Here is a 22,649-nt window from a genome sequence, read left to right on the forward strand (position 1 = left end):
CTGGATCTTGCTATATGTCCTTGACTTATCTGGAGAACAGGCTGGACTTGAACTTCATTAAGCTTGCCCCTCTAGAGTGCTTGGGTTACCTACCACATGATGCTGCTTTGAAGTACATTTAAAATGGAGTTTCTTTTTCTCCTTGGTGTTTACATTTCTCCACTTAAACTGGAAACAGACTTTTTTTTTTCTAGCAGCAACTCTTATGAAATGTAAACTTCTTGCTCTCTGAAAACTCGTAGAAGTTGAGTCTTATGTATGCTTGTGTTGGAGCTTCCTGGGAGGCTGATGCAGGGAGGTTGCTTTAATCCATAAGCCAAGGTTAGTCTATGTAGTAAAGCCCCTTTTTTGTTTTGGATTTTCGAGACAGAGTTTCGCTTTGTAGCCCTGGCTGTCCTGGAACTCACTCTGTAGACCAGGCTGGCCTCGAACTCAGAAATCCGCCTGCCTCTGCCTCCCAAGCGCTGGGACTAAAGGCGTGCGCCACCACCACCCGGCTTATGTAGTAAAGCCCTTAAGAAAAAAAATCTTGATTTTTATATTCTATGAAATGAATTTAAAGACCAAAATTTTTTTCTGTGAGAATGTGATTTATTTAAAAAAATATGCCTACCCTATGAAAATTACCCACCCTAACAGTTTCCATAGCTGTTTTCTTAATTACTAATTGTGAAAGGTGATTCTTGTGAGTCAGTTCATTTGTTTTGACTTCAGTGAATTTTTTGCTGGTTTTTCATTAGTGTTAAATGAAAAGAATTCTGGATTCTGTCCTAGTATACAAAATATTATTGGTACCTCCTAATACAGCACTGAATTTAAAATTGATTTAAAAATAGAGACACTCGGGGAGGGGGGGCTTATGAATCACCCCCAAAACTTCAGTTGTTTCTTTCTTTTTTTTCTGGGAGAGATACAAATAGCTTTACATTGACATCTCAAAGGAATTCAGAAGACAGCTAAAGAACATGACCTAAAAGTTAACAGAGTTTAGCTATATATCTTTAAAGTTTGCTTATTTCTTAGATTGTGAAGACTATAGGAGATTCTGTCATACAACTATTTGTAGCCCAATAAAATTGAGCAATGTCACACATACTTTTTAGAAATTCATAATTTATAACAACATATTAAAGGCTCTTGAGAAATCCTGTAACAGATAAATATATTAAACTTGAATGAGAGAGTGCAGCCACATGCACTAATTTTTTTTTTAAAATTTATTATGTACAGTGTTCTGCCTGCATGTATGCCTACATGCCAGAGGAGGGTGCCAGATCTCATTATAGATGGTTATGAGCCACCATGTTGCTGCTGGGAATTGAATTCAGAACCTCTGGAAGAGCAGTCAGTGCTCTCAACCTCTGAGCCATCTCTCCAGCCCCACATGTAGTGGTTTTTAGAAAGCATGAGTACCAAGTCACTAACTAATAGATGTCATAGACCTTGAAAAAGCAAATCCTATGACAATAACTATGTAAACCTGTGTAAGGTAGACTTCTATGTTTTAGTTACTGTACAGGAGAGATGTATCATTTTGCTGGGCGGTGGTGGCGCACGCCTTTAATCCCAGCGCTTGGGAGGCAGAGGCAGGTGGATTTCTGAGCTTGAGGCCAGCCTGGTCTACAGAGTAAGTTCCAGGACAGCCAGGGATATACAGAGAAGCCCTGTCTCAAAAAAAAAAAAAAAAAAAAAAATTCAAATTCAATTCAAATTCAAAAAGAAAATGTATCATTTTAAAAGTTGCTTTTTAAGTCAGGTGTGGTGGTTCAGTCTTTCAAGCCTGCCATCTGGGAAACTGAGGCAGACCAATTGTTGTGACTTCTCGACAAGCCTGGGCTACAGAGTAAGATACCATCTTAAAAGACAAAACAAACAAAAGATATTATGGAAGTAACCCCCTTGTATGGCAAAGGTAGAGTAAATTATGGGATATCCACCTTATGCCAATGAACAGTTGCTGAAGAGTCGGGGTGGTTCTTTGTACTGATAGAGATAGCTAGGTCCAATTGAATACAGGTACTTATTTAGAAGAAGAATATATCTATTTAAGTACACTGGAGAGTGAAGAGAAAACTAATATACATACATCAGTATACAGCCAGCTTGTCATCTTTTTATATAAATAATTTTTATGTTTAAACATAGATAATTAAAAAATTTGAGCCCAGGCTGTCCTTGAACTCCCTATAGAACTCATGCTGACCTCAAATTTAAGGCAATTCACTTGTCCACATATATGCACTACTATACCAGCTTCTAATTCCTCCTCCTCCCCTCTTCTCTCTTCCTCCTTTCTTCTCTTTCTCTGTCATCTCCTCCCCACCCCTTTCTGAGATTGGGCATCTCACTATATAGCCCAGGTTGACCTCAGACTTTATATGTATTCCAGGTTGTTCTTGAACAAAATCACTATCCCCCGTAATCTCCTTTATACTGCCATGACAGTAGATAATTTTTTTTTATATTGCCTTATGTTATGAGTTGACATACTTTTGAGAGGTTATTAATAGACTCTAACAAGAATTACTTAATTTTTATTTTATAAAGGTACTTTATAGTTTATAGTAGTATATAATATTTCAAAAATCATAACATATCAATGAACTGCATACCTCTTACCCAATTATGTACTGAGTTTATTTATCCTTCTGAAATTTGAGTTTGAGGTTACTGGTATTCTAATCTTGTTTACATTCACCCAAGGAATTTGAGTCAGTGAAGTGTAAAGGAAAAGTTAGAGACAATATTTAGAATGTAGCAGCTTAGGTATAAGGCAGTTACAGTTTGAAGGTTGTACTGCTTTTTTGTCAGTTTGACACAATTGAGTAAATGCTTCTATCAGGTTGGCCTTAGACATGTCTATGGGCCACCTCTGGGCAGGTGGTCCTAGGTTGTCTAAAATAAAGTATGGTGAGCAAGCCATGTAGAACAAACCAGTAAATGGCATCCTCTATGGGCTGTGCTTCAATTCCTGTCTACAGGTTTCTCCTGGGTTTTTCTTGATGATTGATTATAAGGTGAAGTAAAAACCCTGTTCTCCCAGAATTGTTTTTGGTCATGGTCTTCATCGCAACCACAGAAAGCAAGGTAGGGCAGTGATGTACAACTAACTTAGATTTTCTTCTTCCTTTCTTTGTGAGATGGTTTGGTTGACCTTAAACTCTAGGTGATCTTTTCTAACTCCCGAATGCTGTAATTACAGGTGTGTACCACCATGCCAAGCTGGAGTATATATACTTGCTTAAACTTAGATTATCCCCTTGTGAAAATACTTTTTATTGAGATTCATAAATATTTTTAAGTTATCTAAGGGCTAGGAATGTATCAGTGGTAAAACACTTGCCTCAGGTACTCTGGTACCTGCATTAGATCTCCAACATCCTGAAAAATAAACTTAACAATTAATTCAGCTGAATTGGCATTTGTTGAAATTACATTGACACAGTTGTAGGGGACGCCAGTTGCATTGTGTTCCTGATTTTGCTACAGAGAGCACCATTTACCTTGAACTTCCCATAAATGAATCATACATCCATATGATTTATACAGACCATGTGTTGTTGCATCTCCTTAAAAGAGAGTTAGAGCTTACTCTATGGAAATTATTTCCATTTAACCAAGTTTTTAAAGTTAACATTTGAGAAAAAAGATGTGTTTTTAGAATCTCTTTGAATTTTTTTTTTTTAAAGATTTATTTATTTATATATAAGTACACTGTAGCTGTCTTCAGATACTCCAGAAGAGGGGGTCAGATCTCATTACGGATGGTTATGAGCTACCATGTGGTTGCTGGGATTGGAACTCAGGACCTTTGGAAGAGCAGTTGGTGCTCTTAACCACTGAGCCATCACTCCAGCCTGAAGTTTTTTTTTTTATTAATGTATTTTTATGTTTGTATTTTAATATAAGCCTTAGTGTGTGCTCACAGAATATACAGCACCTTTAAAATAAAATGCCAAAACCCTACTAAAGGTCTTTTTCTGTTGTTGTTTTGAGACAGTGACTTTTTTTTGTAGCCCAGGCTGGCCTTAAACTTACACCTTTCTAGTTGTTGGGGTTATAACGTGCCAATATACTCTGAGGGCATTTTAATTTTTTGTTTTGAGATGAGTTTTAATTACTTTATTGCCCAGGCTGTCCAGTAATTTAGTACTTCTTCCTTAGCCTTTCCTAATGCTACAATCACAATGTGGTCATTTGGGTATTGTTTCTCATTTAACCTGAAGTAAAGGTTTAAGTAGGTTATAAGTATTGAACACTAGAAAAATGCAAATTGGTTTTTACCAGTTTTAGATGTTTATTCGTTTTTGAAAACTATATATTTTACTTGTTTGCTATTCCTTGTGTGGTTTTTGTTTTATGGAAAGCATGGATTTTTATGTACATGACCAGTGACAAGGATTTCCAAGATTTGATAGCACTATTTGATAGCACTGTTAGCGCTATTCTGGAAGTACTGAAATTGTGCTATTTCTATTCCATCTTTAGAATTACTATATAGTAGGGATCTTCGGTGCTCATTGTAGGCATAATGTTTTTTGTTCACTGTGTAAAGTTTACCCTTGTCTTTTTCAGATGATGGTTTCTCTGCCCTCATATCTTATTTCAGTCTCAACACTTAATTGTAATGCTTACACCAAGAATCTCCTGGCTCAAGTTTGTGTCAACAGTTCTTACCATTTATTCTCTGCCTTGTCAATGAATTTGGATTACCTATTGTGTGGGCAAAATGTAGAATAGGGTGGAACATCTGCCAACCAGAGGAAGGAGAGAGGGGAGGAGAATGGAGGATTTGGAGCTATAAGGAAGAGCTCCAGAGAGAGATCATGGAAACACACCTGAAGCCCAAAGAGGCAGATCAATAATAATATCCAAATATCATGGGATGAGGGGCTGGGAGGTAGCCAGATTAGTTTAGAAAGTAAAGGTAGATCATTTAAATAATTTTAAATAATTATTTGTTTACCTGTAATTATTGGGGAGTAACATAAAGAAATATAGCCACCTGATTAAATCAGTTTACATTTCTAGTAAGAGTAATTTTTTTTATAGTTCATCTGCTTTTAATTTTGTGATTTGAAGTTTGTGGACTCTCTTTGTGACTGAAGTTGGGCCCCTAGCTTCATGGTGAATTCCTCAGTGGGGCCTTTTAAGAAGAGAGAATATTCGACTACTCCATTTGTCAGTCTATCCAGGGGGAACTGCTGTAGGTAGTTTTGCACATGTTGTACCTGTAGAGAACAGTGTCTCTTGGGAATATTTTTGCATTTGGGAGATTTGGTCTCCAATTTTCTAAGAATTTGAGATTCATTCAGAGTAAATTTAGCCCTCATTCAACTATTACTTTGTTTAGCTGTTTTATTAAAAAAATAGGAAATTTGAGAAGCCATCACAAGTTCTTACAAACTCTTTGAAAATATGAGAAAATTAAAAGGTGGCACAATACATGCAATACATTCACAGTCACTTTTCACACACAGTCTTACCACCACCACCAGATGGCCCATGGCAGCCAACACAGCTTTGTATCCTCCTGCCTGCTGCAGCTTCTTAAGTGCTGGATTATCGACAGGCATTATTACCCTGTTGGCCTTATGCATTCTACTGCAATCCAGTTATATGACTAATCTGTTTAATTAAAATCTATAATCTTAGCCTTATTTAGAAGGATCCAGAATAGAGACTCAGTTGTGAGAAAACAGAACAGAAGCCAATGAAGATAGTGGTTTCTGGTGAACCTGAGAAAGAAATGCATGTCAGAGACAAGAAGGTTGGAGGTAGCTACTCCCTGAGACCCTGTCCTCATTGCCCTTTAGTGTTTGCTCATCATTTCTTGGAGCCCACAGAGAATTCTGTGTGCTCTCAGAAAGAATCTGGGAAGTTTAAACAAGGTGCTAATATCTAGAAAAACCAAGAGAAGAATATGTGTTTTCTTGCTGAGATAAGAATTAACACATATGAAATAGTAATAAAGTAAGAATTCAGATTAAAGCATTGTCAAATTGTTATGCAGGTCAGCTGGAGTCTTTACCAAATTAGAGCAAATATTTGTTACCTGCATTCACAGCTCTTTGAAGCTTCTTTGGGACATTTACTTCAACAACCCATATTCAAAGGATAATTCATAGTGCAACAGTCTCCAAGCTGAACAGATTATAAGCTAAAATTTCAAATATATCTATAAGTAATTTTAGCAAATATTTTACTTAACATTCTTTAAAGCGCAGAGATTCTAAACATGTTTCCAGTATTTTTTCCATTTTTTTATTAGATGTTTTCTTTATTTACAATATGTCCTTTCCCAGGTTCCCCTCCAAAAGAAAAAAGTAAAATAAAATAAGAAAAAAAATAAAATAAAGCCGGGCGGTGGTGGCGCACGCCTTTAATCCCAGCACTTGGGAGGCAGAGGCAGGCGGATTTCTGAGTTCGAGGCCAGCCTGGTCTACAGAGTGAGTTCCAGGACAGCCAGAGCTATACAGAGAAACCCTGTCTCGAAAAAAAAAAACCAAAAAAAAAAAAAAAAAAAAAAAAAAAAAAAAAAAAAAAATAAATAAAAAAAAAAAAAATAAAAAAACCCCCAAAACTAAAACAATCCCCTGTTCCTCTCCCCTTCCCCTGTCCAGTATTTTTTATATTCTCTAACAATATAAAAATACAGATACCTCCTGGCTGGGCCTGGTGGCACAGACCTGTAATCCCAGCCACTTGGGAGACTGAAGACCATCACCAGTTGAATCCCCATAGGCCAACGTGAGTTCAAAGCACTCTGGGCAACTTACTGAGACCCTGTTTCATAACAAAAAGTAAAAAGTAAGGCAGAGCTATAGCTTGGGACTATTCTTTTTAGCATGTGTAGGGCCGTAATGATAGTAACAGAACTAATAGTTACAGAAAATAAGAGCAAAGGAAAATAACTCAGAGGTCATCAGACCAAAGATTTGGGTCTGGGTGATTTCTTGTCCCTTCATATATTTGTTAACACAAAAGCAGATTTTATGAGAGTAAACAGATGAAGTTAAGGAATAGGAAAGTAAACTGGATTAAGGCAGGAAGATTGCCAGCTTGAGGCTGGTCTGGGCTACATTGTGAGGCTCTGTCTAGAAAGAATAGAACAGGAGAGAATAGTATAATAATAGAGGAATTTCATAGAATCTTTGGGAGATTTAAGTGAATGCAGGTGATATTAGTCATTTGGGAAATCAATAGGAACTCTAAAACAGGTGCCCATTTCTAAGAAGCAGTAAATAGAGTTCATTTTCTTCAGTATCAGACTATTTCCTTATTTACTCCATTATCTAATATATTTTCCAAGGAGCAGAGATATAGTATTTCAAGACTCAGAAATAGAAAAAAATATGTTCAAATCTAATAAGTTGAGAATGGTTGAGGTATTGAACAGGAAGGAAAAGTATACAAAGGTATAGAGGTAGCTCAGTGTTCAGAGCACTAGGTGCTCTTCTAAGCACATCTGTGGCAGCTTTTAATCCCTTGCATCCATGCATATATGTGGTGCACAGACATACATGTAGGCAGAACACACATACACGTAAATAAATAGCAAAGTAGACCACAGACAATCATGGAGAAGGAAAGTAAGATAGACCTTTGACTTGGATTCTTTCTGAGAGCTGTGGATGTTAATTGGGAACAGCACTATCTCCTCTAGAGAACTCTAGAGACAATTATGTGGAAGCTGGAAGCCAACTAGAAAATTACCACATTTTCCAGGCCAGTGAAGATAGAGGCTTGAACTGTGACGATCAGAGAAAGTAAAAGGAGAAGCAGGATGCCTTAGGATTCTTAGGCAGCTGAATCCGTTAGATTTGGCACTTGAATAAGATAATAGAAAAGCATTGGACAATAGTCATATTTCTACTAAGCAGCCGAACACGAGTGTCATATTTATTGAGGTAAATGCAGAGAAGACAATGTTATTTTAAGTTATGCTAAAGATGATTTTCTAGTCCTCAAAATAGGCCTCTTTTGTTGTTGTTTTTGAGATAGAATCTTCCCTTTATAGTCCTGACTGTTCTGGTACTTTTAATAACTTTGAATTAGCAATAGTTCTCCTGCTTCATCTTTCATATTGTTAGGATTACATATATGTACTTCTATCTTAGGATTCAGTGTATCTTAAACAGAATTAAGCAGTTTGAGTTCTGAACGGGCTGCATAGCAAGGCTCTGTTTCCAAACAAACAAACAAACAATGCAGAGACAAATGCTAGTTGACTTTACAGTATGTGGATTATTTCACATTTTCACATGTGAAAGTTCAGTAGACCAAAGCCTGAAGACTTGTTCTGTAACATTTGGAAGCACATAGAAAAATGGTTTTTCACTGGGTAGTGGTGGCGCACGCCTTTAATCCCAGCATTTAGGAGGCAGAGGCTGGCAGATTTCTGAGTTCAAGGCCAGCCTGGTCAACAGAGTGAGTTGCAGGACAGCCAGGGCTACACAGAGAAACTGTCTCAAAAAACCAAAAAAAAAAAAAAGAAAAAGAAAAAAGGTTTTTCAGCTCATTTTTATGTATTTAAGAGTGTTTTTTATTACAGTAACAATAAAGCTAGGCAGTGTTGGTTGGATAGTCCTTGATTTGAATAGTGACTATTCATGGTAACTTAAAGAACTCCTGTGAAATTAAGAATGTTTGAGTAGCACAGTAATGAATGAGTAGCTTCTGGAAGTAGGACATGGTTTCTTAAGTAGATGGATGTATGGATCAATGAATGAGTGAACAAGTGAATTTATTTAATTGGGGCTGAGAACTGAACCTAGGGCCTTGATACATGCTCATCACTTCTATTGTTTTCTTGTGTAGCACTTGTTCTGTAGTCACTTGAACAGTTGACAGTGTAGCAGTTGATATATTTTTCCTCTAACATAAATGAAGAGATCCTCTCTATAAGTAAGACAATTAGTAGGCTTGTGTGTGTGTGTGTGTGTGTGTGTGTGTGTGTGTGTGTCTGTGTCTGTGTGTTTTGTTTTGTTTTGCTTTGTTTTTCTGTAATAATAATCTGGGCTTTCAGACAAAAAGGATTTTGGAATACTTGTGTCTACCAGCCTGACACTAATATTTCTCAATACTTGGTTTCTCTCTCTCTCTTTAAATTGAATTTCATTTTTTTACTTATTTGCTTTACATTCTGCTCACTGACCATCCTCCTGGTCACCCCTTTTCACAACTCCTTCCCTCATCCCCGGGGTATCCCTCTACCCTGGCACTTAAAGTAACCGTGAGTCTAAGTGCTTCTCCCACTGAGGCCAGACAAGGCAGTCCAGCTAGAAGAACATATCCCACAGTCAGGCAACAGCTTTTGGGATACTCCTCCCCTATTTCAGATCAATACTTGGTCTTAATCACAAATGGTAAAAGTTTTATTGACAGATATATGGTTTTACTTTTCTTAACATGTAATAAGATACATTTAGAAAGACACTAATACCCAGTGTCATACCCATTCAAATTGCAAAAACTAGAGCTGGGACACTTGGGAAGTTAAATAAGGAAGATTATTGGGACTTCTATCATTCTAGTCTGTAGAATAAATACCTTGTTTTTTGTTTTTGTTTTTATTTTTTGTTCTTTGTTGCAGCCGCCAGCAGCTACATATGGACAGGGTCTTCTGGAAGAGGGGAAGGAGCCTGTGGCAAAGTAAGGGAATTGGATGGCGAGAGGAATAAATAAAAAATGGGACCAAGGCATGGTTTTTCCTCACAGTCCAAAGTGTATTATCCAACTGAGAAATCAAGCAGGCAGGCAAAACCCTGCCCTCAGTCCGCCAGCATCCCTTGGCCAAATTAGGATCTAGATGCTGGTTCTTCCTTAGCTGTTAGCAGGAACTTCTGAGGCAGAGAACAAAAGGTCTTTGTTTAAGTCAGGAAGCCAGTTGTTTGTGGCTAGACTAGGTCTGAGACGTCCAGCTCCTGGATGGGAGGAGGTAACAGTTTTTGTTTTTTTAAATGGTTGAGGAGACTTTTCAGTGGGTAACAAGGATGCAATGCAAGCACAAAGACCTGAGTTTGGATTCCCATCATCTACATAAAAACAGAGCTGTTGTGTACTTGTGACTCTAGTGCCAGCATCCAGAGACAGGAGATCTTTGGGGACTTACCTGCCATCCAGTCTATCCTAAATATCATACTCCATTTAATGAGGGACTTTGTCTGTCTGTCTCCCCTCCTCTCATAGATGCACATAACAAAACAAAAAGGAAGACAAGAATACATGTGGGTTTTGATGACAATATATGCAATATACATTTGAAATTGCTTTAGGTTTCACTTTGCAGTTAACTTTTCAGAAATGACTTGAATTAGTATCAAAGAAGAGTATCCATTGTTAATTGAAAAAAAGTATTTGCTATGTGTGGTGGTGTACCATTATCATCCCATCATTTGGGATGCTGAGGCAAGAGGATCAAAAGTTTGAGGCTGGCTTAGAATACATAGAGAGAATTTGTTTCAACCAGACAAAAACCACAAAATAATCCTCACTGAAGTTTGGACAGTTTTTGATACACTTATTCCCATTAAGGTATTACATAAGCTATCATGGTTTTTTTTTTATTGTTTTATTAAGTTATTCTGAATAAACTCTGAAGTTTTTTTGAGTTATTTCTGCTATGGTAGATGTAGATGTAATTCTTAGAAGCAAAGCACCTTGAATCCTCTAGTAATAAGAGTATGAAAGAGTTCTGAGTCCCAATAGCTGGAGTTGTGCTGCTTGTTTCTGTCTTCCCTTCAAGTTGTTACATAAATTATAATATGACTATCAATGCTATTAATAATACAGTTCAAGTTGAAGATTATTTGCTATAAATTTAGTAATCTTTAAAAACAAGTTCTGGATAAAAATAGTTGGATTTTGCTGAAATTAAGTAACAAGCTTACTGGTCACCAGCTTACTGAAAAATAAGTAAGATACACACATATATTTAGATATCCACACATAGGATACTTAGACTATGTTTTCTTTGTTCTAATGTAGATAAACTTCCTTTAAACTGGTTGCTGCATTCCTTCAGTTCATCTTTCCTTCTCTGACTCCTCCCTTTCTTTTCCTACACTTTGTTTTAAAGATAAAGTTTCATAGGACCTCCCCAGCTAGGCCTGAACTCACTGTGTTGTAGAGGTTGGTCTTGGATTCTTGATTCTCATGTATCCATCTCTCAAGTGCAGAGATTGCAAAATCACCTGGCTTCTTCTAGTATTTCTAAATGTGTTTGCTACAGTCTACAACTGGTTAGTTCACTGACCCTAAAGCTGTAGTTATCAGCTTGGAAGATTAGGTAATGTAGAAGACAGTGATTGGCTGTTCCATGAAAGCAACTTAGAGGAGTTCATCTGTATAAAGCACAGTGACCTAAATCAGATGTGTCCTCACTGTCCCTGGACTCTTCAAGGGATTTACTGTACTGTCAAAAACAAGACCAATCCTGTCAGTATTACTATGGAAAGATTTCGGCTGTCAAGGAAGTTACATGTAGGTACCCATTAGGATATCTAGGGTTTATGGTAGTTTATTTATTTATCTATTTTTGCATACTTTAGTATTTCTAAGCTTAATAGTGAATCTTGGAAAAATGTAGTGCTTATTAGCAGTGGCTTAGACTACTATCATCTCTAGTCCTTGGCTGTGGAATCATCTGCTGAAGAGTAAGGCCTGTGTAAAGTTAGGAACATTTGCAACATCTTTACTAGGAGAGAGGCTAGGGAAAGGTAAAATGATGTAAATATACTGTAATTTCAGGAATAAATAATTAAAAACAGGTGGCTAAAATAGTAGGAAAGAAATTTTCATATTAAGCCTGTTTAGAAACAGGTAGCTGAAATTATTCTTTATATGTTTAATAATCAGAATCTATGGTAGGTCTTACTCTTGGGTTATAACCACTTGTCTTAGGTGATAGAAAAATAAATTTCTAATGAGGATTTCTGATGTATCTTTCAGTAATTGCTTTTTGCGAACTTTGGTGTCAGAAGCTCTTATACTAAGTGTATAGAACATTTTAAGTAATTTAACATTGTTTTTTATGCTATGACATATAAGTAAGTCCCATGTTTTGATAATTTGATCAAGAAAAGTATATGTTATAAATGTTACTTTTGCAGGCAAGAGAAATAAGAGAATAAATTAGTAAAGCCTGTTATGTACATGATGTCCATATATAGCATGTATTTTTAGTAAAAAATAATTTGTTTGGTCTTTTTGCCAGGATTCTCATTTGTGAATTGAATTTTCACTATGCTGATTCTGGGCTTTAAAAATATAAATTGATGGGGCTGGTAAGATGGCTCAGCGGGTAAGAGAACCGTCTGCTCTTCCGAAGGTCATGAGTTCAAATCCCAGCAACCACATGGTGGCTCACAACCACCCATAATGAAATTTGATGCCCTCTTCTGGTGCATCTCAAGATAGCTACAGTGTACTCATTTATAATAATAAATAAATCTTTAAAAAAAATATACAAATTGACATATGGAATTTTAAAGTATCATATTTGTGCTCTATGATTAGAAGGGATCTTTTAAAAGATTTATTATTATTAATTATGTGTAGGTGTGTATGCCAGTATATGGGTGTGAGCATGTGAACCTGTATCACATTCCCTGGAGCTAGAGTTACAAAGTAGTTCTGAGCTCCCTGCTATGGGGTTAGTCTTCTAGGAGAGCAGCAAGTACTCTTAAACTGCTAAGCCATCTTTCTAGTTCCCAGAAGGGATCTTTAAGTGAAGCCAATAGAAACTTTTAATAATGTCTTATACCTTGAGATATATTGAACATTCAATATGATAACTGATAAAGAACTTCCCAGGGCCTGGATATTGCTTGATGGTGAGAACTCAGTGGAAAGTAAACCATACATGGTTATTACTTTTTGTAATTTATTGTTCAGCCTGGAAGATAATTAACTGATTGCATGAATTTCTTATTAAGTAGGAAATACTGTGTGTATGACAGGTGACCTTGATTTGTAGTCTAGGGAATCAAGAATTCACAGAATGCCGGGCGGTGGTAGCGCACACCTTTAATCCCAGCACTTGGGAGGCAGAGGCAGGTGGATTTCTGAGTTCGAGGCCAGCCTGGTCTACAGAGTGAGTTCCAGGACAGCCAAGGGTATACAGAGAAACCCTGTCTCGAAAAACCAAGAAAAAAAAAAAAAGAATTCACATAATGGCATTCCTGCCTGAATGCCCTGGCTCTTCACTGTAGTTCTTTTCCTGGCAATGCGATTGAATAGACTGCTTTAACTTTGTGTGTGTCTTTCATTTTTTTAGATTAAAAAATAAATGGAAGGAAGGGAGGAAGGAAATTGAAGTCGAAAAGCAAGGCTTACTCTATAGATGTCTGTATAGATGTATAGATATCTCATTCATCATGATTTCAAAAGATGATTCCTCCAGATTCCTTGTCCTTCCTCCTCCCTCTCCCCCCACCCTCCCTGCCAGTCATGTTTTACATAAACCAGTAAGTTGGAAATTTGAGTTATCAGTTTTCATTCACTGACACATACCCATGTGGGTATAATACTCAAATCATGCCCTGGGTGTTTGCTAAGTGAATGTGTTTTTAGTTCCAAGTCCTTAAGGAAATGAGGCTTATTCCCCCTTCCTACTTCCTTCTTCACTCCCTCCTTCTCTCCCTCTTTCCATCTCTGTTTTCCTTCCCCTTAAATAAAATAATATATAAAATATATTAAATGAATATAATAGTATATAAATAAATAAAATAATATATAAAAATAAAATAATAAATAAATGGAAAGATTTCTGCTGGCAAGGAAGTTACATGTATGTATCTGTTAGTTAGGACTTATGTTTTATTTATATACTTTGACCTTATACTGTAGCTGATTCTGACTTGGAATCCCAGCATTCCAGTTATCTCAGCCCCTACTTATTAAGATTACAGTTGGGGGCCACTACACCTGGTTTGTGGACTGTGAAAAGGATCTCCTCAATCACATCTCACTTTCATTTTCTATAATGAAGAAGGTTTTTTGTTCGCTTTGTTTTTGTTTTTGTTTTATTTGTTTGTTTGTTGCTGCTGTTTTTGGTGATACAAGGTCTCAATATGTACACCTGTCTGACTAGACAACCAGGCTAGCCTTGAATTTTTGACAGATCTCTGTCTCCTATCTGATGGATTTACAGATGTGTACTATTGTGTTTTTCTGTACCCTAGGCTGTTCTGAATGCAGTATAGAGTTCAGAGTGGAACTAGTCATAGTTGTTTACCTCAGCCTCTCAGGCTAGAATTACAGACATGAGCCATTATGCCAGGCTAACATCAGTCATTTCTTTTTTAAATATTTAAAAATTTTTATCTCTATTAATTTGTATGTATTTGATGAATCTTAAGGTATTCCTGTGTGTCTTGGTTAAATCTTGGAGTGAGTACATCTCCTTGTAAAAATAGTGAAATACAGTTTCACACAGAACCACAGTGAGGTTTTTGAATTGGCTTGTCACAGTAATCCTGTGTCACATGCCTAAGTCTTTATTGTTGCTGAGGGCTTTTCCTTGCCAGTAATTGTCTCATGTTTATACCAGTTTTCCTGTTCTCACACCTTCTATATCTTTACATTTCCTTCTTTCATCTCCTGTAGAGACTTTTTGTTCAAATTTGAATTGTCTTCAGTTAAAATTTAAGTTCCAGTATAATGCCTTGGCACTAAAAAAAGTCAGATATATAGATGATTAATCAGGTGTGGCTGCTTGTACCTGCCTCCCAGCATTCAGGAGCTACGATGGGAAGATTTCATTGGCTGCAGAGTGAATTCCAGTCCCTCCTGGAGTATAGATTGAGGCCTTCTCTCAAGCCTGACAAACAAAACATGAGGGAAGAAAAAAGTACCTAAATTATATCAACATTCAAGTTTGATTCCCTCTCGTCCTAAAGAGATTATTATGCCTTATTTCTGTGTAATACACTTTCTTGAGACACTTCTTTGTCAAGGAATTCTAGGTACTTTTACTATTACAAACACTGTTGTAGTAAATTACCTTGGATGCCTGTTAACCTCATGTATCTCTTTCTGGAATAAGGTATCTATGTGTCTTACATAAATTAATATTATCTTTTATGATATGCTATAGTGGTATTTATAAATTTAAAAAATGACATCAGTGCTGAATAATCCTAAGTATAAGATTAGATTGAGCCTCATTTACATTAGTGTAATTTGGATGGTTTTTAAAATTCTTTTGTGTTTTTTATGGTATTATTTTTTTAGGTAGGCTTTGTAAGTGATGAGATAGATCTGAGGTTAAGAAGGAAACATTTTTATGTTGGTATTGTTCTTAGCTATTGCTGTCTTTAGTTTGCTACTATGTTTATAATGACAAAAATGTGGAAAGGGTCTTTCCTATGTGAAAATGTAAAAATACTTGACATTGAAAAGGGGAATATTTAAAAATTACACTATATAAGAGGAGAAATTCTACTAGGACTGCAGGCTCTGCTCAGTAGTGTGTCTTTAGTGATAGTTTCATTACAAACATTTAATATGTACATATTTTTATGTCAACTTTTAAAAAGAACACAAAATGACATTTGCATGGAGTATTAATTTACAGTGTATTGAAAATGGTATAAGGCATTATTCTAAAACAATCACATCTGAAAGCCATGCATTTAGGAGAAATAATTATTCCTTTCAGATAGTCAGTTGGAGTAATAAACATTAATTGGGGGTTTCTACTCCACCTTAGATCATTTAATCCCCAAATAAAAGACACAAACCTTTATATTTATAATAAGCCTTAAAGCACTAGAGCTGAGCAGATACCAACCCTCTATGTCATTTTGTCTACTTCCCTCTCAATAACTCCGAGATATCACTTGCCTTGTTTCACCTGGGCTGCTCCTACTCCAACTGGTTGGTCCTCAAGGTCACGGTCTCATGATCCACCTCCGTAGTGTCCTCTTCTTCCTCGAGGGCAAGCCCAGGAACCAAAGCCCCGTCTACCTCTCTTCTGCCCAGCTACAGGCTGTGGGCATTTTCATTTAACCAATAGTTGAAAGTAAGGAATAGGGTTTGTACAATAAAAGCTGGTAAACTTGAGAATTCACTGGTAGGTAGGCAATTAGACCTTTGATACAGAATTTAGCTTTACAATACATAGCAACAGACTGAATCTTAACACTTAGTACCTTTATTCTGGGAGTTTCAGTTTGTGGCCACATGTATCCTGTGTACTTTTTTTTTTTCTTTTTTATCACATAGCCAGATGGCCAATTTATACAGCCTCTGCAGATGCTGTCTTTACTACTCATGTTTCACAGTTGAGGAACTAGAAAAGAGAGAAATATATTTGTTATTTGTTTTCTGTCCTTCTTTGGTCAGTTAGTGCTGTAATTTTGTGTGTGTGCTTTAAAGACAGGGTTCATATAGTGCAGGCTAGACTTTAACTCACTATGCAGCCTCAGATGATCCTTAAACTTCTGATTCTTCTGCCTCTACATTCCACGTAAGCAGTCACACAACTCCTGAGCCACATACCTAGCCCTATGCCTATAATATTTTTAGATCTAAAAAAATTTTACCTTTAAGCCAATTTTAGTGCTCCGTACCTTTAATTTTAGCACTTGGGAACTTGAAGATTGTCATTAGTTCAAAGCTAGTATGGGTTACAGAATTGAGCCCCTCCTTCCCTTCTTTCCCCCTTTACTTTAGAGCTAGGACTAAAACTTGGTGCCAGAACATCCGTGTAGTGTGAAAAGGCCCTAGGTTCAGTCCCAAGAACTGTTTTGTTATGCTAGTTACACTTGGGAAATATAATAGCAACAAGATGATGTTTGACCTTTGTTTTCTTTCAGTCACATTTTCTGAGCAGTTAATAATTTAGTGTAGATTCCATCAAACCTTTCCCTTCTCTTATTAATAAATACAAATAAACAAGCATGGAGACAAACATTTGGGAACAAAACTGGCTTATTTGGGAACAAAACTGGCTTAATTGATTTTTAACATCTCTGATTTTTATTTATAACTCTGCAAATTGTTTTTTCACTAAATAATATAATCTTGAAATCTTTCCTAAGTATGTATTTAGATCTACTTTCAAGGTAACCTTGAATGCAATTTGTACCGTAAAGTCCTTCCCAGAGTCTCCTGCTTCTCTGCCTGTCAAGTGTTGGTTGGTATTAAAGGTCTTTGCTATCCTAAAACCTACTTTCACCTTTCAGATTTCACCCCCCTACCCAGTTTGTGTCTGTGTGTATCACCCAGAGCCTTGTGCATGTTAGGCAAGCATTCTCCTACAAAGCTACATTCCCATCCTATAGCACCCCTCCCCCAAACGGCTTCATTGTATTTCTTAGTTTAAGATTGTCTTCTTACAAGTGACCTGTTTTGTTTCTTTTCTTTTTTTCTTTATCTGTGGAAATTCTAGGAATGGTGTGGTGCAGGAGGCAGAGACTGGCAGGTTGTTCAGAGTGTGAGACCAAACTAGTCTGTATAGAGAGTTCCAGGACAACACAAAAAGAGCCCACTACATTAAGATTGGAAGCAAATTGTACCATTTAGTCCTCTAGGAATAGGCTGAGTAGATCAGAGAAGGCGGTGGCCAGCCAGATCCTCTGAGGAGTCTGCTTTTTGTGCAGGTGGAAATATTTTTTTTCTGACAAATACTTAAAATGATAGTGTATGTATATTTTAACTCAGTATAGTAGTAAAATAAGTGTAATGTAAATATAAAGTAAATGATGAGTTACTGACAGGGTAATTTTTAGTGCAAGCTGATTACCTTTGTTAATACATCTGAGCATGTAAGTAGAGCTGTGTTGTTTGTTTGAGTTCAGGAGGCAGTTGTATTGCTTTGTTTCTTATCCTGGCAGTTGTGCAGGCTAAATGAAAGCTTGGATGGGAGCAGTTAATCCCTTTAGTGTGCACAGTATGTTGCCTCTGAGGACACAGCCTTTGCCTTTTAGGTTCAGGAGAAAGCTTGTCAAATGCATGTGTGGGAATTTAAGTGACATGGAATCGTTGAAGGGCAGCTAAAATTTTTAGTATAACTTGCTTAATGGAGGGGGTTTTTAGTTAACAAATCCACATCCCTTTTTTGTCTCATTAGAGTACAAACAGCCATTTAAAAAAACAATAAAATAGGATAGAATAAAAACAAACCAGAATAGGACAGAACAAACAGAAGTAAAAAAACCAAAACAATGAAAATCTACAAGAAGTACATATAGATGCAGGGACACACATATCCACATACAGAAATTCCATAAAAACACGTCAGAAACCGTAATACATATGTAAAAAAACCTATAAGGCAAGAATAAAGAGAAAAAGAGAAAAATAATGCCTAGACAAAGCATTATGAGACAAAGATCTTCCAAAAATGCCATAGCTTATTTTGTGTTGGCTGCCTACTGCTGGGTATGGGGTCTGTTCTTAAGAGTGTTTACATATCCATTGAGACACCATTGGAGAAAGCATAGTTGGAGATACTGGGTTAGGGATGGGGCTTGTGTATTCTTCCTCCTTTCAGTACTGGGACTCCATCTGGCTTAGACCCATGCAGGACCTGTGCATGCTGCTACAGTCTTTGTGAGTTCATATATGCATCAATCCTGTTGTGTTTAGAAGGCTTTGTTTCCATGGTGTCCTCCATGCCTTCTAGCTCTTGTATACTTTCTGCCTCCTCCTTTGCAGGGATCCCTGAGCCCCAAAGAGGTGGTGGGGGTGAGGTGTGGGGACTTGATGGAGCCATTCCTTTTAGGATTTAGTGCTCTGAGGTCTCACTCTGTACATGGTGCAGCTGTGGGTCTCTGTATTTGTTCCCATCTGCTGCAAGAATAGTGATCGCCAAACAAGACACTGATTTGTGTCTAGCAGAATTTCATTAGGAGTAATTTTATTGACTATGTTCCTTTAGCAGAACATACTTGGATTTTCCCTAAATTCATGTTTTGTGTAGTCTCAGGTTCTTGGTCACATAAGCAGCGTCACATATGGGATTTCTTCTCTTAGAGTAGTAGGCCTTATAGCCAGACATTAGTTGATTACTTCTACAAGCTTTGTGCTACTATTTTACCAGTAGATGGTACAGGCTGGTTACCGTTGTCAATTAAAGGGTTTGTAGCTGGGTTGATGTTTCACTTTCTCCTCTGATAGGATATAGAGAACCTTTTAGTACCATGAACACTATTAATAGGGATGAAGTCTCTAGTTAGGCACCAGCTCGACTTTTCCAGGTAGAGTAAAGTGTGTAGGTGCCATCTTCAACAATGGGGCCTACCATCGTTTGTGGGGAGCAAACAAAAGCCTTGGCAGTATCCTGGGTTTGAGGATGTTCTTGGGTTGGTTCCCTTTGGTCAACAACTCAGTTAGACATTACTCATCCTGGAATTGGAGGATTCATTTAGTGATGAGATGTTTGTTCAGTTGGGATTTTGTTGTTATTCACTCTTAAGCCTGGTTTTGTTTCTGACTTTGGCCCTATTACTAAGGAAGTTTGGAGAACTTAGACTAATCAGACAAACTGGTGTCTTTTTTCTCAGTTTATTGTGTGGAATCGTTACAGCATGTTGAAGTGTTGAGCCCTAGCAAGTCATTTAACTTCTCTGAATTAACTTGAATGCCACCCATATAGAGATCTATGTGAGTTTTTCTTTCGGTGTCTAGCTTTAGAAAGTAAGTCTAGACAGCAGAAAACCTGTATTTTCCTTGGTATGCTATGCCTGGTGCTGAAGTTTGGGGATCAGATAGTGAGAGCTGAGCTAGCAAGAAATTTACTTGAAAAATTAAGCAGACCAGCCTTGATTTTGAGTTTAAGTAGACAGAATTTGAGGAAAGCTATTAAACAGCTTGTTAATGTACTGTGTGTATATGGAAAAGCATTACACTGCAGGGTAGCACTACTAAAGATTGTGCACACCTTTCCTGCACAACAGCCTGGACAAGGTCCAGGGCAACCACATGGGCTTGTGCTCAAATCCAGAACCAAACTTTGAGAGATGGGGGATGTATTTTCTGTTTGCATCTGTTTGAAAGAGTTGCACAATAAGTTTCTACTGTGTAGGTGATGGTGATTATAATGTTCTTTAAAGTCATTAGGACTTGAGAAAGGAAGTGTGAATTACAAGTTTCTTTTAAGATGCTACAAACAGTATTTTGTAATAAAAGTGTTTACAGAATGCTGGGGAAGAGAGGTTTGTGAAATTTAGACTTGATTTAAGTCTTAATTTTACATCATGAACCAGAATTTCCCTAGAGTTTATAACTTCAGCTTTTCCTGTTTAGGGAAATGAGAAGTTCTCACTTTTACTTGCTTTTTGTTAACTAACAAATAAAAATGGTACTACACATTGAGCCCACCACTTATTTTTGGCAGTTTTGTGTTTAACTGTAATCCATTGCAATAGTTGTTTTCTTTCACGATAGGACTTTGAAGCAAATGTCCAAACAAGCATTCCACTCTGGCATTTACAACAGCAATCCTTTCACATAAAATTTCTGTTGGTCCTGGGTGTATTTTATTGAGGATAAATTTAATATTTTTTAAAAAATGGCTTATGACACTGTCACTTTCATTCTTACCATGAGAATTATAATTATGGATTTAAAAATTTCCTGTAAACACTTTTTAAAAAAGATATGGTCACTCTCAGAATGTTACTTTGTGAGAAGGTATCTGCTTTTGGCTCTTTGAAATAATAAAGACAAGGTCCTCATGTGCATTGGATTGTAGTAAAGGAACATGCCTTGTTTTTAGGGTCCTGATGAAGAAGCTGTTGTGGATCTTGGCAAAACTAGCTCAACCGTGAACACCAAGTTTGAAAAAGAAGAATTAGAAAGTAAGTTCGTTTAAAATAATTTGTTTAGCAGGGAAATGAGCACATGATGCTTGTCAGTGTTTTCTTATGTTTAACTTACAGCTTCTGGAAATGTCGCTTACTTAGAAGAACACGATTGAGGACTTTTCTAGTGTAGTGCAGCGAATACTAGCGCTGCAGATGTTCATCTCTATGACCAGACTATTTCCTGATGTTTACTCTCTTGAAATATTGGCATAGATAGATTTCTGAAGGCCATTCCTCCTCATTGACAGTTGCCATTACTTGTGAAAAGAAAATGTATTCCTGGGGGCTGGCGAGATGGCTCACTGACTGCTCTTCCGAAGGTCGTGAGTTCAAATCCCAGCAACCACATGGTGGCTCACAATTACCCATAATGAAATCTGGTACCCTCTTCTATGTACTCATTTATAATAATAAATAAATCTTTCAAAAAATAAGTGAAAATAAAGCTTAAAAAAAAAAAGAAAAAAAAGAAAATGTATTCCTTTCCCATGGTTTCCCATGGTTTTGGTAGCCTGCTTGGGTTACCAGATTTCAGGCCACGGGTATCACTAGTTGTCATCAGTTGTTCATTTCATTGGTGCTACACTAACCACCACTTAGAATTATGCACCAAATGAGTTCTTTATCCTCCCTAAGTGGGAAGAAATCCTATTAGTTTCCTTTCTTTGGTTTTAGAAATAGTTTTGGAATTACAGAATGTGAGCATACACAATACAGAACATTTTTGTGTGCACCTTATAGGGGCTTATTTAATGTTAAATCATATCATTTGTGAAAATACAAAAGCTAACACTGGAAAACTAGAAATGGGTTTACTGACAGTCTCCTCAGCTATAGCTTTTGTTTGGAGTTGACTAGTTTTCTACTGCTGGCCTTTTTGTTCCAAGTGAGTACCACAGCTGACACAGTTTGAGATACGTGGTACCTTTACTCTTAGGTTGTTGTGTCTCCTTAGGCTTCTCTAATCAGTGTGGGTTTCTCATTCTGAACTGGTGGTCATGACACTGACGGTGGAAGAGAGTGAGTGGGTTGTCCTTTTACAGTGGTCCACGATTGCAGATTGAGATGAAGTGTGTACCACAGCAAGGATCCATGCTACATGGTTGTAGATATATTGTGTTATTGATGAATTAATGTGGAACATTTGACTAAATTTGTGTTCATGGAAAAGTTTGTATAGACACTTTAAGAACTTTTTATGTTAAAATGTTCCAGTCCTATATTAGGCACTTAATCTGTTGCTTTTAAGAAAGAAATGGAGTCCTTTGCATTTTATTCTAAAATTTTTTGCCTCTGCCTCCTGAGTGCTGGGTTTATATCTGCATCAGCTAACTAACATGCCTGGATAAAAATGACTTAAAAGTCCAAAAGTAACCACATGTAATATTATAACAGAGGATACCAAAGACAAGAGCAAAAGAAACAGTTAAGACTGGAGCTTTAGTATATTCTTACCTTTTTCTAATCTTTCTGCTATGAACTATAGAATTTTTTATTTTAGTATATTAAGTTGGTGTGGCAAGTGTTAATTAGAACCATGAGAATGTAATCTTAATACATAGCAGTGGGGAATTGTCTCTTCAGTTATAGTTTCACTAAAATAAAATTGTACAGTTATTTACATTAGTGTAGTCTAATTCGCATGTACAATTAACCATTTAAAAGTATTCAGTTCAGTGTTTACATGCTATTGTACAACCATCACAGCTTTAGTTCCAGAAGCATGCCTGTACTCCCTGAAGAAACCTTGATTAATTAAGTTTTAAATCTGTAAGTTCTGGTATAATTTTCCTAATAATAAAGTCTTTTTTTTTTTTTTTTTTTTTTTTTTTT

At 36.8% G+C, this 22,649-nt stretch overlaps 1 protein-coding gene across 5 annotated transcripts in view; it reads left to right on the forward strand.

The window, feature by feature from the left end:
• The window catches only part of Slc4a7 (solute carrier family 4 member 7), an 89,137-nt gene that overhangs the window by 6,439 nt on the left and 60,049 nt on the right, over nt 1-22,649 (forward strand). For all 5 annotated transcript variants that reach the window (XR_004116330.1, XM_031362282.1, XM_031362281.1 and 2 more), the window contains exon 2: nt 20,729-20,810. Coding sequence is in view for 4 of the 5 variants with exons in the window: in XM_031362282.1 (XP_031218142.1) it covers nt 20,729-20,810 (82 nt within the window). In the remaining variant the exon portion in view is untranslated. The remainder of the gene's footprint in view (nt 1-20,728; nt 20,811-22,649) is intronic.

This window comes from Mastomys coucha, unplaced genomic scaffold (genome assembly GCF_008632895.1).
Source record: "Mastomys coucha isolate ucsf_1 unplaced genomic scaffold, UCSF_Mcou_1 pScaffold9, whole genome shotgun sequence".
In the NCBI taxonomy this organism is placed as follows: domain Eukaryota; kingdom Metazoa; phylum Chordata; class Mammalia; order Rodentia; family Muridae; genus Mastomys; species Mastomys coucha.